The 16,991-nt window shown below is 48.1% G+C and overlaps 1 protein-coding gene across 3 annotated transcripts in view; it reads right to left on the minus strand.

Moving 5' to 3' along the window:
• The window catches only part of PRKCB (protein kinase C beta), a 329,538-nt gene that overhangs the window by 1,263 nt on the left and 311,284 nt on the right, over positions 1–16,991 (minus strand). For 2 of the 3 annotated variants that reach the window (XM_043560271.1, XM_043560273.1), the window contains one exon: positions 164–5,440. The exons of the other annotated variant lie outside the window; for it this stretch is intronic. In XM_043560271.1, the coding sequence (XP_043416206.1) occupies positions 5,282–5,440 (159 nt within the window). In that variant the 3' untranslated portion in view covers positions 164–5,281. Of the gene's footprint in view, positions 1–163; positions 5,441–16,991 lie in introns of those variants that run through there. 3 annotated transcript variants of the gene reach the window in all.

Raw genomic sequence — 16,991 nt, forward strand, 5'->3', positions numbered from 1 at the left:
TGGGTCTTCGTCAGCCACAGGCTCTCTCCAAGGACGTTTACAGCATGTATCTAGTTAACAAACTATAAGAAACAAAACCCAAAGCTTAAAGTCAAGTCTGTAAGGGCAGCCTTAAAACAAACAAATATTCTATTCTGGTGAGTCTGAAATTTCTTTTTTTCTGGGGGGGGGGCATTAATTGCAGTTTACTGACCACAGTTTGGGGCAATCTTTTCCAGGGAACATCAGAATGTGGGCTTATGACAACATCTCACAGCTGTATGATGTTCTCACCTCCTCAGGGTCCTTCAGCCTATTGTCCCCTGCAATTCTCACCACCCAAAGGCAGGGGAGCTGGAGTCCTCACCCTCCATGGTTTGACATATGAGAAAACTGGGGTGCAGGAAGATACAGTGACTTGCCCAAGGTTGTACAGTGGGTTAGTGATCTTCACTTGACCACACTGCTTTTAATTCACCTCAGCCCCTCTGACTGGGGGGAAAGCCTGATGGCTGGTTTATTACTGGATAGCCAAGAAGGCCAGAGTTTGCCTGGCAGAAGCCAGAGCTGGGTCAGATTGTAAAGAGGGGAGGTTCAGTGAGTACTGACTGATTTGCTGGAGTTCGGCCAATTGCCACCCATGCTTTAGGTTTAGCTCCTAATGGGCGCTGACTGGTAGGGTTTCTCATTGCTGGGCTCACGCCTCTTCGCCAAATACCTCCCACAAGAATTCCTTCTTTTAGGATGCTCCTTTGAGATGGGCAAAGTGTCCCTAGGAAGTTGCCACTTACTCTTGTGTTGTATGTGTTGTGGTGTGGGAAAGGGAAGCGGGGAGTATAAGCAACACACTCGAGGAAGTGTAGCCAGACTGCAGTGGGCACAAGATGTCAATGGAGCTGTTTTCTAGATGGTGGGCCATCTCCTGCCATGTCCCACCCACTCTGCTTTGTTTGTCCTGCCTGATGTCAGCCTGTCCTGTGCTGTCCCAGGCACTGCTGGTGTTATTTCCTGTGTTCAGAGAAAGCTCAAATGTCACCTCTTCCTAAGGGAAGTGCCTGTACATCCCTCTCTGGACCTACAAGTCATACATTGGCACCCTTTTAATCATCTTCATTGCACTTACTTATTATCATACATTGTCTTGTTTACTTATTGCCTCTCTCCAGGTAGGGAGGGTCCTTGCCTGTTTCTTCACTATGGTATTTCCAGTGCCAAGAATAATGCTTGGCACACCGCAGGCTGTCCACAACTATTTGTCGAGTGAATGAACCAGTCAATGAACGAAGACTTGACTAAGGATGAGCCTCTTTGCTTTTTTCCAATTTATACTTGTCCTTGAGTCAGAGACTACCCTCTATAGCAAAGCAATGAAACTGTTCCCACTGATCCTATGGGTCCCTCACATTGGCCTCTGTCCATTTTGAGCTGCAGTATGGATTGAACTGTGTTAGGTCCCTTCAAGGTCTGAGAGCTCCACGATGGTATGTGGGCGCCAAGAAGGCAGGCACTTGCCTCCTTTCAGGTCTCTCCTGGGAACATCGACCCCATCTGGCCTTCCCTGCCTTTGGGCATCCCTGGAGGTTCCCTTACCACGAGCCCCAGCTTTCAAAGCTCTTCCCCATCTGTTGTGCTGGTGAGGTCTCGTGCTTCAAACAGCCACATGGTCCAAATAGAACCTGCCATTCTAGATTTTGTCTTCCAGGCAGATCCCCCTAGGAAATACCCCTGAATTTTACCCTAAAAGGTGGGAGAGGATGGGCCTCTCCTTTTTGGGTTGATAGCATCTGAAGCCACGTGAGCATAGCATCACTCATGCAAGGAGGGTTATCAATTCCACTGGCCTTCTATTGATTCCCCAAGAAGGCCATTATGGTCCTACCCTTCCTTAGAAGAGGAACAGGTGAGTGAGAAGTCTCAGAAATGCCAAGAGGGATCCTTGGCATACCAGCAGACAATTAGCCATGGCCAACACGGACTGCGTTTAGGTTTCTTTGGATTTTATTTAATTTCTTTTTAAAAATTCTTTCTTAAGTTCTTCTGGAAGATCTCAGCTTGTCTCATCTAGAAGAGCCAGGCAGGGTCAAGCTGGGGGCAGTGTGCTGGCAGAATTGCATCTCCCTGAGGGCTGGAAAGGATGCCTGCAGGATGATAAACTCTAAGAAGCAAGACTCAGGCCTCAGAACTGAGCTGTAAAACCAGTTACCTCTCTCTCTATGGGGATCTGTCTCTGTTCAAATCTTGGTGATTTTGTGGTCTGTTCAAGCACGGAGACTGTGCCTTTGGCCTTCTGGAAGAAACCCACCCCGCTACCATCTAGCCCCTGTCCTTCCCCCCCACCCCCCCATTGCACTCGAGGAATGCCCCAGAAATCTGGGTCAAGAGAGCATTGCTGCATTTCCTCCTTCAGCCTCAAACTATGGTCTGCAGAGAGAAAGATGGGCCCTGAAGACTTCTGATGACTTTTTCTTTCTTGTAAGAAGGCTCCACCGGCTAACTCAGAGACTGGTTATCTCTAGATCACATCATGCTTTCAATCACTTATTTAGTGGCAGCGGCATCTGTAGGGCTCCCTACTGTGCTGCTGACACCCAGCAGAGAGCCTGACACTCAGCTGGTGCTCAACGAATGCTTCCCAGATGAACGGAGAGTGGAATACATGGACGATGGCACAATGATGTGGAAAAATCTTTCTTCCTGAATAAATTTGCAGTGTTGCCCAGAGATTACGTATGCTGAAAGCTCTGTTTCTTGGTCTTCCTTGTACTTAAAACATTGATAGAAAAGGAAACTGCAGGAACTCTGACCAAGGATCCCTCACTTCCACAGAGGCCTTTGTTGACCAGCCCTCAGCAAGGTGTGTTAGGGGAACAAAGACTTTGGCTTGAGTACCTCTTTCTGCAAACTATTAAACTATTTTGAAAAAATAATGGCAGCAATTTGGAAAATGTAGAGTGCGGTGTGTATATACAATATATTTTTTCTATCTATCATCTTATCTATCTATCATCTATCTATCTATCTATCTATCTATCTATCTATCTCATCTATCATCTATCTATAGCTACCTATCTACCTATCTTACATTGTTCTCTAAAGTTGTCTCAAATAATCTGTCAGTGGCCCAATGCTTCTGTATGGTTTTTATCTTCCTGACAGCATGTCCAAGGAAAGACCTGGTGACCCAACAGCCAGACGAAGGACCTCAAATAACTTGCCTGTTGGTGGGCATGGCTCAGAGATGCCAGCTATAGAGTGGAAAGAGTCTTGCACCGAATCAGGAAACCTGGGTTTGCACCCCAGCTGACTGACCTTGGGCAAGTCACTTCCTCTCTCCAGATGCCAGTTTCCCCCACAATAAAATGGGGGTGGAGGGTTCCGCCCCAATTTCCCTCCTTCTCTAACTTCCTGAGCTCATCAGCTGAGACTTCAAGTTTGCCACACATGAGGTCCTGCAGCAAGGAGACGCGGAGGGCAGACAGGAGCGAGCCAGGGGCCTCTCTGCCTGTGCAAATCCAAAGCACGCTTTTCTTAAAGATGAGAAGTCTTACTTCAACGGCATTAGTCAAGTTTCTAAAGTTCTCCTGATGGTCTCTTAGAAGCCCTGGTGCTTCTGGAAATCACTCGACTTGTGATAGGAATTCTCTGTAGGGCTGCCTGAGAATAGAAGGAGGCAGTAGGCAAGGATGGGAAACACCCTGCTGTCCTCATCCACTCAGGCAGAAACAGGATTTCTCCCACCCGAGGGCTTTCCTTGGCTTCTGGGGGCTCACAAAGCTGCTTGCAAGAAAGAATATTTAGTCCAAGCTGGGAGGAGTGGTGATTTTGATAAGAAAATCAAGATCTCCAGCCATGCTCCTAGCTGGCCCCTAAACTTGACTCTGGCTTTGAGCTCCGATATCATTGGAAGCCTCAGCCAGCTCATCCCATCCCACTACAGGCCACCAGAAGTCCCTGAATGGTCCCCAGCCCTGGCCTCTCTGACCAGCTGAACCCTGGGGCTGAGGTTAAAATCTGGGTTTAGTTCCTTTCTGTCCCAAAGCCTGAGGAGCCCTGCTTTGTAGTTTGGGTCCACGTTTTTCAAAGAGCCGTTTTCTTGAAATAGCATTTCTTCTTTTTTTTTTTTTATTGTATCTCGATGCTAGAAAAAAAATGGCACAGAACAGATATCCAGATACAAATGGACATTTCCACAAACATCTTGCAAAACAACATCAAAGTGAAGAATACGACTGTCTATGTTTCAGGAAATGGTGTCTTTCTCAGAGTGCTTATTTAGTTTCCCAAAACCAGCCACAAACCTAGGCGAATCCCTTCCACCCAGGCATGGGTCTGCCAGGCTCCAGAGCCGCCTTCTCGACAAATCAAAGCAGGTCATTGTGGTTAATAACACTGGGACACATATTTCAAAGCATGTGTAACAAAGTGGGTTTTTTTTTTTCTTTTTGCGTTTGAACAACAACAGAAATAAAACCCCAAAGCAAATAAAATTTGAAATGTAATGTAAAACCACGGTCCTCTGGGACCTTGCTAGAGTGACCATGTCTTTTCAGGGAGTGGTGCAAATGCCCTTTGCAAGTAGTTTGAGGATGAAGGTGATCAGGGATGCAGAGGATCAGAAATCACAGCATTGGAGGTGGTGCCCGAGCTGGCTGCCTTTTGACTGACCCCTTGAGGTACTTTTAGATTGAGACTGTCTAAAAGCACACTCTCGGCATTTTAAAAGGGCCGAGATAATCGTCTTAACTTTGAGTCTAAAAAAAATAACAAGTAAAATTTTATTTTTAGCATGCGGCTCACGGTGCCTCCAAACCGGGCAGAATGGAGGGCTTCCCTCTAAGTGAAAGCCACCATATACTTGGATACACGCCAAGCTCTGGGTCCGGCAGGAAGGGAGAGAATACTGCTAGCGTCCGATCATCGACTCGCTTGGTGGGAATAATCTAGACTGGATGCTCGGAGTTGGAAAAACGTGTGAAATGGGAGCGTTGGAAAAAAGGGAGAGAAAGCAGGCATTTTCTGTCCCCACTGGATCTACTGAGCTGACACACTGGCGAACGTGGATTGTAAGAGGACTTTGCGAATGTGCTAATTATGCGGCAACATTTTCGCCATGCCATCTGCATAATCCCATCTCACAGAGATGCTCCAAACGACCTGAGGACATTTGGGTTCTGAAACATGGTCACTCTAGTCTCGTCAGCAAATAAAACATGGATGCAACGTTGCAACGAAAAAAAGATGTCACCACGATAGCCGTTGAGCTTGAATGACAGAAATGAAGGACGGAGGTCTACACATCTACTTAGCTCTTGACTTCAGGTTTTAAAAATTCAGAGTTAACAAAGGAAAATCCTTCGAATTCTGATTGGTCAATATTCCTGATGACTTCCTGGTCGGGAGGTGTTAGGACGGGTGGATGGCGGGTGAAAAACCGGTCGAAGTTTTCAGCATTTCGCCCACACTATGAGAGGGGAAGAAAAGAACTTGTGGTAGGTGGAAAAACAAAAACGAAAACAAAACCCCGAACAAAACAGAACCAAACAAAACTGGGCTGTGGTTTTCTCGGACCCCTTCCCTTTCGCCGCCTCAGAGAGGTGGTTTCAATGACCAGAAATGAGAGCAACAGAAAATGCAAAATTCTCATGACCTTTGGTACATGACCTTGGGCTCCCGACTTTCAGTTTCTAGGGCTCGTGAGCCGCCCCTGGGTGTCCCCTGGGCAGTCAGGAGCTGCATGGCAAAGGCATGAGATGGTGGGGCTGATGACATGTGGCATGTTTCCCCCCCCTCCCCCCCGCAAGGCATCAGCCAGGCCCACCTGTTGAAAGAGATGGGATTAAGGTACCTGTGATGTTTCATGTGGCACCAGATGCTAAGTCATGAGCCAGTTATACGTCACCTGGGAGATCCCAGTATTTAACAGTGGATCCCTCAAAGGGCTGTCCTCTGGCTGCCAGTCAGGAACAACGTATGTTTCCAGCTCCAGAGATACAGGAATTTACAAACTCTAGTCCATGAAGACAGATCCCAAGACCTGGGTTTGGTTTCTGCAATTGCCAGCCAACCACGAGGCCTTGGTGAGCTGGGTGGGTCACTGACGCTTAAGTGCAAGATGCCAGCAGGCAAGCTCAGCCATTCTCTCTCCAAATGGGAATGGAAGGTGTGGAATGAAACACACAGCAGTGCTTGGTGGGGCAGTTGGGATCGAGAGAGAAAAGCATGATCATTTCTCACCCATCCTGGGGTCCTCGGGCTGAATCAGAGTTGTAACGTGTGTGTATGTATGTGTGTGACTGATTCCCACCCAAACATTGGCACGAAGTTCTGGTATTTCGAACACAGTGTCTACAGGAGGCGACCACAACCTGACAACACAGTAGAAGCACTAGCAGTCATGATGGCTAATATTCATTACACATTTGCTAAATGCCAGGCACCCTAGAATGCTCTACTTGCATTACCTTATTAAATCCTCCCAATGACCCTACGAAGTGGGCATCATCCCTACTGGACAGATGAGGAAACTGGGGCCAGGGAGATTACGTAACTTGTTCAAGGTCACACAGTCAATGAATAGCAGAGCTGCAACGTGAGACAGGCCCCTCTGACGTCGGAGCCTAAGCTCCTGGCTCCATTTAACACGAATGGTTTGTCGGTTGATGAGTACGTGACTAAGTGGGGCAGGGGGGTGGGGGAGGGAGGAGGAGTCAGGGATGGGGATGATGAGGTCTCTGGTTTGAATGACAGTGAGAATGTGGTTATAGCAATCCCAGAGGCAGAGAAAATGGGAAAATTCGGAAGGACAGCTACTTCCGTTTGGACATGATGACTTTTTAAAAAATATTTATTTTTGAGAGAGAGAGAGAGAGAGAGAGCGCGCGCGCGCGCGAGCGGGGGAGGGGCAGAGAGAGAGGGAGACACAGAATGGGAAGCAGGCTCCAGGCTCAGAGCTGTCAGCACACAGCCTGACGCAGGGCCCGAACCCACGAACTGTGAGATCATGACCGGAGCCAAAGTCATATGCTTTACTTACTGAGCCACCTAGATGTCCCTGAACACGATGACTTTGAGGGACCAGGGAGGTTCCAAGAGATGACCCAAGGGGGTTAGAAGTACAGATTCTGGAGCTAAGGAGAGCAGTCTTAGAAAAAAAAAACAACTTAAAGTACAGAACATGGAAAGTGGGAAAAAGATAATAATAATAGTAATAAAACCCACTGAGCAGTTTCCAGGCAACTCGCACTGCTAAGGGTTTCACATACATCACCTCTTTGCTTCACATAACCACCCTGGAAGGTGGGGATCTGATTCCATGTGCCAGGGAGAAAATTGCCCCTAAAACTGAGAGCGGGAAGAGGAGAACCAGAAAGGAGCACTGTCAGGCAAGCGGGGGACTGAGGGAATCCAGGGAGAAGGGCGTTGTCGTAGCTATCTCCAAGAGGTCAAGCAGGAAAAGTTGCAGAGAACAGGCCACCCCACTTGGCAATTAGGAAGAGACAGATGAGAAAATGGAGAGCTGACACTGAGCCAGAGTCGCTGGCAGAGGGAAGGAAAGTTGAGAAAGTCAAGGAGTGCATATTTCCCCTTTGCTCCTTCAAGCCCTACAGTCAAGGGAAGCAGAGATATGGGGGTGTGTGTGCATGGGACTCAGCTCTCAGATGGCCTCAGCTTCCTGCTTTGTTCCCATCTGGGCAGAAGGCACCCACGAGGCCACAGCCTGCAGACTCTTATAGGGTGTGCGGAGGAGATCAGGACATCATGCGTGTGACTGCTCCTGGGCACTGAGGAAGTGTCAATGCACCCTAGCTATAAGCATTATAACAAACTGATTTGTTATTCCAAGCTAAATTCTTTGAGCCCTGTTGATATCTTTGCCTCGGGTCTCAGAAAACAAGAAGTGACCCCCCCCCCCCCCCACCAATGCCCAGCCATGCAATCAGGACTTGGGATATGCTGTGCTGGCCAGTGTGGGAGGGGGGAGACTTTTGCCCAAAGAAGGATGGACCCTCAGCGCAGTGTGGTCAGGATTATTGCTCACGTTCTTGCATTGCTTATGCATTTGTTTTCACTCAAGAGATATTTACTGAGTTCCTACTACATGCCAGACCCTGTGCTAACAGTAAATTATACAGAATCTATGCCTCATGGGAACCTACATCCTACTGGGGAAGGAAGGCAATAAACACAAAAATAGAAGGGGAACTGTAAATGTAAATAGAGGTATCTTAATGTCAGTCAGAGGTAAGTGGTATTAAGAAAAATAAAGTCAGGTCAGTGATAAAGAGCAAAGAGAACACCATTTTCGAAAAAGTGGTCAGCTCTGAGGAGATGAGCTTTGAAGCAAGCCCTCAGTGAAGTAAGGACATTTGAACGTCTGGAGGAAAAGCATTCTAGGTGGAGGAAAGTGCATGTGCAAAGGCCTGGAGACAGGTGCTTGCTCGGCAGAGTCACCCAACAGCAGTGAGGCCACTGTGGCCAGAGCAGTGACCTGGAGGCAGAGGATTTCCATCTCAGCTCGGTAAGAAGCCACTGCAGGATTCTGATCAGCCCACAGGCTCTGCTCATATTTCTGTGGGATCATTGGTGCCGCGTACAAAGTTGATGGACGGGCAAGGAGCAGGGATGCCAACCAGATGAGACAGGATAGTGCCTCAGAAGGAGGTACCTTTGGGATAGATGGAAAGGTGCATCTGGAGTGGGGGAAGGGGTGCAAGATTTGCTGATGGGTCAGACCAGCATTTCAGGACGAGAGGACTTGTCGGACCCTACAGCTTTGCACTTGGGCTCCACGGTGAATGGGGGAAGGGGTAGAGAGCCTTCGGAGGGCAACGGGGCACTTGGTTTCCTGTTTGATAAGTCTGAGAGTCCAGTGGGGATGTCGAGGGTTGTAGGAGTCCCCTCATCTGTGGTGTGGGGACAGAAAAGGGGGCAGCAGCTGGACTGACAGCAGAGGCACTAGGGAGGGTTAGAAACTGGGTGTCATCATCCGGAGCAGAGAGACGGTGCATGGAGCCGGGGGGCAGAGCGTGGCAGGGACCGGTGGTTGGGAGTAAGGCAGACCTGCGAGGCTTCCTCTTTGGCCTGGGTGCTGGGACCCAAACCAGCCAGCATAGGAAGCACGTGAGCTGAGACACAGAATCTTCGGGGGCCGTTTTTCTTTAAAAGCCATCAGTTTCCCATGCACACCAGAAGGGCTGCTGCTTTGCCGGGGCCTCCCCAGAGGCTGTGATATAGGACACAGAGAAACAGCTTCCGGAGGCTCCGAGCCTCCCCCTTCCCTGCACTCCCCGCCACTCCCCCCCCCCCCCCCCCCGCCTCAGAGAACAATGAAATCTTTAAGTGAGATAGCAGAAGGGACATGGAAAAACAGGGGTTAACCAGGGGGGCACAATACAGCGGGAGCGTGATTTTCCTGCTAATAAGCAGCTTACAGAGCTGGCAGATCACAGCCTCCCTAAGTGTTTCCGTGTTTTTCAAATGGAGCTGTCACTGCCCATTAGCTTCAGGAGCGCTCCCTAAATGGAGACGTCAGCCCTGGGGAGGCACAGCCTGGAGGGCTCTGAGCCTGCTGTGTCCTTGGAGAACGTGCTGCTCTGCGGCTGTGATCCAGTGACACGCGCAGCGTGGACCACACCTGTTTCTCTGGCTGCCCTGGCTGGGTACTTCAGCCTCACTTAGCTACTGAAAGAAAACCCACCTCCCTTGTGGCCAGGGCACCACTGGAGCTCCCGGAACCGTGCCGGGGACCCAAGCCAACATGGTTATTTAAATCACAAGGCGCCTCTTTCCAGGGTGGGAGAGGAGAGCCAATAAGGATTTTGACTTGTGGTTCAATTGTGCCTCTGAATCTGAGAACCTAGACAGTTTGAAAAGCTTCTCTGTGAGCTGCTACATGTGAGCTCTTCGCCCCCCACCCCTTCTCTTCTTTCTAATTTCTGTTTCATTGTGTTAATAACAGCTCCGGGTCTGGCTGTCGAAAGTGGAGTTGGCTTAGTCATAGCAGCAAGAGGGATCTTTCAGATGCCAACCTGGATATGTCATTTCTCTGCAGTGGCTCCCCCTTGCCCAGGGCCTACACTCCTCAGCATGGCTCACAAGGCCCTGGTCACCGGGTCACTAGCCTCTCAGTGCCCATTCCCCCACCCCAACACGCCCTCCAGCTGTACTCGGTCCCCGGGGTTCCCAGAACACTCATGCACTCTGTCACTGCCCAGCCTTTGCAATGAGCTGTCTCCTCTACCTGGTGGGGGGGGGGGGTGCGCAGAACACCTGCCTCCAACCCCCCCCCCCCCCAACCAGGGCATTTCCTACACATCTTTTTCCTCTCCAGACAGATGTCACTTCTCCAGGAGACTTTCCCTGGACCCCTCCTCTATATGCCTGGGTTTATCCCACCAAGATATAAGATGTTCATCAGACAACTGGTGGGGGGTGGGGGGGAAGAAAGTTGACATCAAACTATCCACCAATAGGGAAAAGAAGTTAAATAAGTAATGATACATCTATTTGATGTATTATAATGCAACACACTTTTAAAAATTAAAAGGAGATGTAGAAGAATATTAAATGGCATAGTTACATATAATTACTAGCTGCATACAATATGTTCCCATTCTATAAATTATACACACAAATGTGTGTGCTTACAGATATTGTATATTGTCTATGTGCATATAAAGACCAGCAAGTTACACACTGCTTACTTTTCTCCTTTATCTCTTCTGCTTGTGTGTTTGAAAATTTAAATGACAGATTTTTTTTTAATAAGAAAAAAACCCACAAAAGCTCATTTAAATGAGGGAGCTATTGCCAGTTTGAGGCCTTGGTGCTTCTTCTGCTGGAGGTGTGTTAAAGCATTGGAGATATGATGGCACACAAGAGGATCCCTGTCCTTGTCATCACGGAGCTTGTAGTCTAGCAGGAGACAGACACACACACAGGCCACCACATGGCACCATGTGACAACTGGGGCCATTTAGCACAGAAGTGAGGCACCTAAGAAGGGCCAGGAAGACTTTCTGGAGGAGGTGACATCTAAGCTGAGTGCGACCAGAAAGAAAGACACCAGGGAAACCCGGCCTCTATCAAGACAGCAGGAACCCAAACTAGAAGGTCACACTGAAAATATACATAAGCCATACAGCCTGGGCAAAAAGACAAAAGAGTATTCTTTTTTTTTTTTTTAATGTGCAAATTCAATGAAATTCTGGGTCCTTTTCATGCCTTACAGACAGTTCTCCGCAGCAGGACAACACAGGAGGGCCCCACCCAGTGAGAAGCAGTCAGTTAAGCACAGAGCTGTAAACACGTTGGATCATTTTTAAGTCGTTTGTGTACCAAGGTTTCTCTCCCCAGCAGAGTCAGACAAAATACAGCGTAGAAAGAAAAGAAAGATTAAAGCTCCTTTGTCTGCAAATAGTGAAGATTCCTTACAATCGGGGTGTTTGATCTCTTGTGTCTATTTAGTTAGAAGGAAGTCAGCAAGAGAAGGGGCTTTTGCACTGGGTAGCAAGTTTGGTGTTTTGTTTTATCTAAAAATAAGATGCAATGCTTTCTTTTCCTCCAGATTTTGGTCTAAATACCATCGCCTCAGAGGAGCTGTTTGGGATCACCTCCGGACAAAATAGGACCTCCAATTCTCCCTTCCTGTTAATTCTCCCTCAGGGCATCACTTTCGCACAGGAAATAACAATACCCAAATAGCCCAATCTCTATTACATGTTTATTTCTTTGCTTCTCTGCTGATGAATTATATTCCCATCTAGACGGTAAGCCCCACAAGAGCTCAAGTCACACCATGGCCTTCCCAGGACTCAGGACAGGTTTTGGCACACAGCAGGCACTCAATGTTGTCAGACGGATGAGTAGCAGTGCCTATTAAGTACATATAAGCCCGATATTGTTTAAGTACTTCATAAGCAGTATCTCATTTAATCCAATGGTTCCATGATGTCTCTGCTGTACAGCAAGGCTTAAGTACCTATGATTTGATCCCAGATCTGGCAACAATCCAGATTCTTCCATCAGCCTTGTACATTTCTTGCTGAAACAAACAAGTCATTCAAAAGCACGAGAAAAAGAAACAACAAAACCCTTTGTTATTTCACCCTCTCCATACCTTCATGACCTTAACATTTTAGTCTGCTGTCCTGGCCGGACAAACAGATAGATGGAGACTTTGTATAAAGATACAAAATATAGAATCAGTTCTTTATTATTTACCCGGCTTTTAAGAAAGGAGATGAAACACTCTAAACATTTTCCCGTGTGAACAGAGTGTCATATTTTTCTTATCTATTCTTCACCCATGTCGCTGGCTTCAAATAAAGCTACCCCATTTATTTGCCTATGTTTTTATAACTTCGATTCTCACGGGTCTGTGAGACAGGCAGGAAAAGGGTTATCTCCACCGAACAGATAATTTGGAAACTTAACGACTTGGTCAGGGCCATACAGTGTCAAGGAGGGGAACCAAGATCCAGGGTCAGGTCTGTTCGATTCCAAAGACCACAGGCTTCCTACTACATTTTACTGTCTTACGAATGGCGGGAACTTAAATGCCGACTCGGGTACCGATTCCTTAAGCAGGTGAGCTGACTTCCCTAAGCCAACTTTTTGTTATGTCGAATTAACCTACCTTGTCGTGTGGGGTGAGGAGGACTTGATAAAATGCACAGAAGACAAGTGACGTGGTAGCTGGTAGCTTCCATGGAGTGCAGTGAGCTAGTCTACTGGCAGTGGCGGTGCTCTGGCTACAGAGGGATCCTGCAGGCCCTGCCATGACTCAGCCTCTCCTGGGATATTGCTGTTGCAAGTACAGACGTTTAAGACACAAACGGGTATCTTTTCCACCCGAGGCTAGTGGGATATGGGAGGGTGCAAGATGACGTCAGGCCCTAAATGGGGCTCCCAGTTAGAAGTGAGGGGCAGATGTGGGCCCGGGGGGCAAAAGGGACACATTTCCACTCCCTCCCCCCCCCACCACCAACCCAAGCCTTGCTGCCTCGAAAAGACATTTTTTAAATTTTTTAATGTTTATTTATTTTTGAGAGAGACAGAGAAAGAGTGAGAGTGGGGGAGGGGCAAAGAGAGGGAGACACAGAATGGGAAGCATGACCTGAACCAAGTTGGACGCTCAACTGAACGAGCCACCCAGGCGCCTGGGCTTGGAAAGACATTTTAATGCAGATTTACATACCAAGAAGTTGTTGTTCTTCAGTGGTGAAGGGTGATTGTTTTTAAGAAACTGCACGTGTAAATAAACAAGAAATGAAAGTTTTTCTTTCCCTTTCTGGGTCATGCATGTCTTGACATCATGGCCTCAGAGCCTTCATGGAGTCAGTATTTCTGGACAATCAGTGAGCTCAGGGCCATATAAATGAGAAAGAAGAGGGGCTTAAAAAGAGTGGAGGAGGGGACTCTGAATTTACCCTACAGAGGCACTCATGCGTATGCGAAACTAGGAAGCTATTGAAAATGAAGTAGATCTCGAGATGCTGACAAAACACAATCTGCGAGACAGAAGGTAACAAAGTGAGGCACGGGAATCGAAGATGCGTGCTGGCATCCTCCTGTGTGATGTGGGGTAGTCCTGCGCTGGTACTCAGCCTCTCTAGAAGGCTGGCCCAGAACTGGGCCACTGTGAGTGGCTCCGGGAAGGAGAACCAAGGCACCTAGCTGAGGGTCAAGGGCGGGCGGAGGAGACAGTCTCACTGTATAGTTTTGATGCTGCTTTGCATATTTCACATATTGTAGGATTTCTTTTAAAGGAGAGAAGATCAGAATATCGAATAATATAATGAGGTCAAGAATGAGAAGACGAGTCTCTGAGAGAAGACTGTTCTGAGGTCACTGACAACTCCCCGGGAGAAATATCAAAACAGAGAGGTGGAGGCAGAAGCCAGATGCACCAAACTAGAAAAAGAATGGATTGTAATGAAATACGATCTTGGAGGTAACAAGAATTAGCAGTTCTTTCAAAGGTTTGTGTGTATGAGCAGACAGGGGCAGCGGTCCTACTAGTGGGAAGGAGCGATCCCAGGTTTGAGGGAAGGGGTTTTTCTTTAATGTTTATTTATTTATTTTGAGAGGGTGGGGGAGGGGCAGAGAGAGAGAAAAAGAGAGACAGAGAGAGGGTCTCAAGCAGACTCCGTATTTTCAGCACAGAGCTTGACATGGGTTCGAACTCACGAAACAGGCCTTTAAATTAAACTGGCACTCATTTGGACTTACTAGCTGTGTGGCCATGGGCAAGTTACTTAACCTCTCTGAGCCTACCTCCTTACCTACACACGGAAGGTAATAACAGTAGTATTTCACAGGGCGGTTGTGAGTAGACCGAAGGCTCTGCTTTCTAGTAAAACTGAGTAATTTCACAGAACATGCCTGGCCCATTTTATCGTTACGGTTGTAAACAGTATTAATAAAGTCCTGCATCCATTAACTGGAGGGCCCATCTTCTTGTCCTGGTTCTGTTCTATTTCCTGGGTAAGTCACTGAAGCAAATCTTCTGGCCTCTGCTCGTTCTTCTCTAGAATGATGGTATCTATACCCACGTCGAAGGGCTCCTCCAGTTCTGGACTTCTGTTACTTTCCAGAAGTTATTGACAGACACATCCTAAGAGCTTTGTGCTCTCCCCCAGCATGTGACCTTCCCATCTACCAGTTCAGTTCACACGGCTGGCATCTCCACCGGGGGACAGCTCAGAGTCATGCACTTGGCAAGTGATTTAGGAACTTCAGTTGGCCCAGGAGTCTGCCAACTCCAACTGCCCAAAGGGAGCCTGGTTTGATCCACAGCTCTCCACGGGTGGGTGGAGGGAGGGAGAGAAAGATAAACAGACAGACTCCGGGCCTCTGTGTCCTAAACAACTCTTGGCTATTTGTGCGTCAGTGTCTGAATGTAGCCTAATATCCTGACGAGGATCTGTGTAAACTTCACACTCTGGATAACCGAAAGAACAAACAGAGCCGAGTGGGGAGATGTCTACTCCTTAATGAGCCCGTCTTGAGTGCCTCAGCTCGGATGCTGCCATGCCCTGCCCTCGGACGGCATTCAACGTCTGCGGTCTTTGTCAGCCTCGAAATCAAAGCCTGAAGGAGCCGGTGAAATTTGCATCTTTGAAAACCCTGCCAGTGAAGTGTAAAAGGTGTGAATATGTTACTTGTTTGTTGCGACATTTTAAGATAAATTTTAAATCATTTGAATTGTGAAGAATATCTAGTCTCCGTCTATTATGTAACAGACACTGTTGGATGGTGGTATTGGCTCCTTCCCACCGGTGCAATTTCAAACCTTAAAAGGGGCTCCAAGTGCTCCTGATAATCTTTCCAAGGATACTGGCAGTGTGGAGCCCGTGGTTCAAGGCCTCGCCCTGCCACCTGCTAGCTGCGGGACCTTGAGCAAACATCCTAACCTCTCCAGGCTGCGTGCCCTCATCTGTCATACGGTGACAATGACACCCATAGAGACCCCCATAATGACACCCATAATTCTCTCTCATAGAGAATTAACTGAGGTAGTGCCTGGAAGGCACTTAGAACGCTGCTTGGCACAGACAATAACTCAATATTTTGTCCGGTATATTTGAATAGTACGGGTTTCAGAAGAATGACTTTAAATCCCAGCTTTCTGAAAGGTATTGTTCTCCTGAGCATTTGGTGCTGCCTCGGGGAGGGAGGTTCTATTCTTAAATAAATCGTATTAAGTAGAAAGTTCGCCCCCTTTCTTAAGCCTTGCTTTTGGAGTTGTAATAGCAAACATACAAAGGTTACACTTTGTGGTTTCAATTCAGAAATGTCAGCACATCAAACACACATTCAGACATGCACTCAGAGACACTTACTCATACGCTGTAAAGGGCAATTAGGTTCGGAGGAGAATGTCACATGAACAGAACTGCAGCTCATTAAAGCAGTACTTGAAGCTTTTGACCTCGGCTACACAAACAATGTTTTCAGATGACAGGATTGCCGAGAAACCAAGTCCTGGGAGCATGATTTACTTTCCGAAGCAGTTCGGCATCTAGACTCCTGGAGGATGCAGGCCATGATATGTGATCAGATAACGATGCAGTGTTTGGGAAACGCTATCACATGAAAGGCTGTCGTGATGTAGAAAGGGGACCAGGGGCTCTGCGTTTTCAGCCTCCAAGATCCCAAAGCTTTGCTGATGTGCAGATGCCTGAAAACCGTACGGGGCTTTATGTCAAGTGACGAGGAGGACAGGTAACAAAAGCGGAAATGACTGGAATCAGACTATCACACGAGGAGGGGTTGGAGTCGGTGAGGCCTGACACCCAGGCTGGAATGAATGGAAGGAGTGAGCAATGCCGATCACGTCTGGGTGGTCCCGGACGGTTGCCCAGGATGAATGGCTCTTACTGTCCGCTTCTCAGCGAGCTGTACTCCTCAAGCCCCGCTCAGAACGAATGGGCCATCAGATGGAGCACACTTTAGAACCGAAAGAGAGCCACGTTCACTAGCGGGCAAGTCACTGTACAAACACCCTAGTAGTTAGGCCTCCGTGGGCCGTAACGAAGCAGGGTGTCCTTGTGACCTGGTTACTCTTCTCCCACCTCCTCAATTTGCTGCATCTCTGCTGACAGCTGGGGAATGGAGCCCAAGACGTGTGCCTCTACCCAGTTTTCACAGCAAGCTTTGCACTGGGCATTAGGGACACCGCCAGACTTCACTAAGGCAATTCCTACTAGCGTATGAATGCCACCAAAATCTCGATCGGGCATGTTGATTTAAACACACTACATCAGCATATCTTCTACTGTGACTCGAAGCACCACATACGACAAATTCAGCCAGCAGACATGCTCACCCATGGCCTCAATGCACCCTCTTAGTGCAGCACAGCCAAATTCTGAGCTGCTCACCCAGACCAAGGGGACTGCCTGGCTGCCACCCCGAGCACGTGGGACCTCCCACACCACCACAGAATTTACACTGACAAGAGGAGGAACAGCCATGCCTTACTCCGTGCCCCGCATGCCAGCACTCTG

This window comes from Prionailurus bengalensis, chromosome E3 (genome assembly GCF_016509475.1).
Source record: "Prionailurus bengalensis isolate Pbe53 chromosome E3, Fcat_Pben_1.1_paternal_pri, whole genome shotgun sequence".
In the NCBI taxonomy this organism is placed as follows: domain Eukaryota; kingdom Metazoa; phylum Chordata; class Mammalia; order Carnivora; family Felidae; genus Prionailurus; species Prionailurus bengalensis.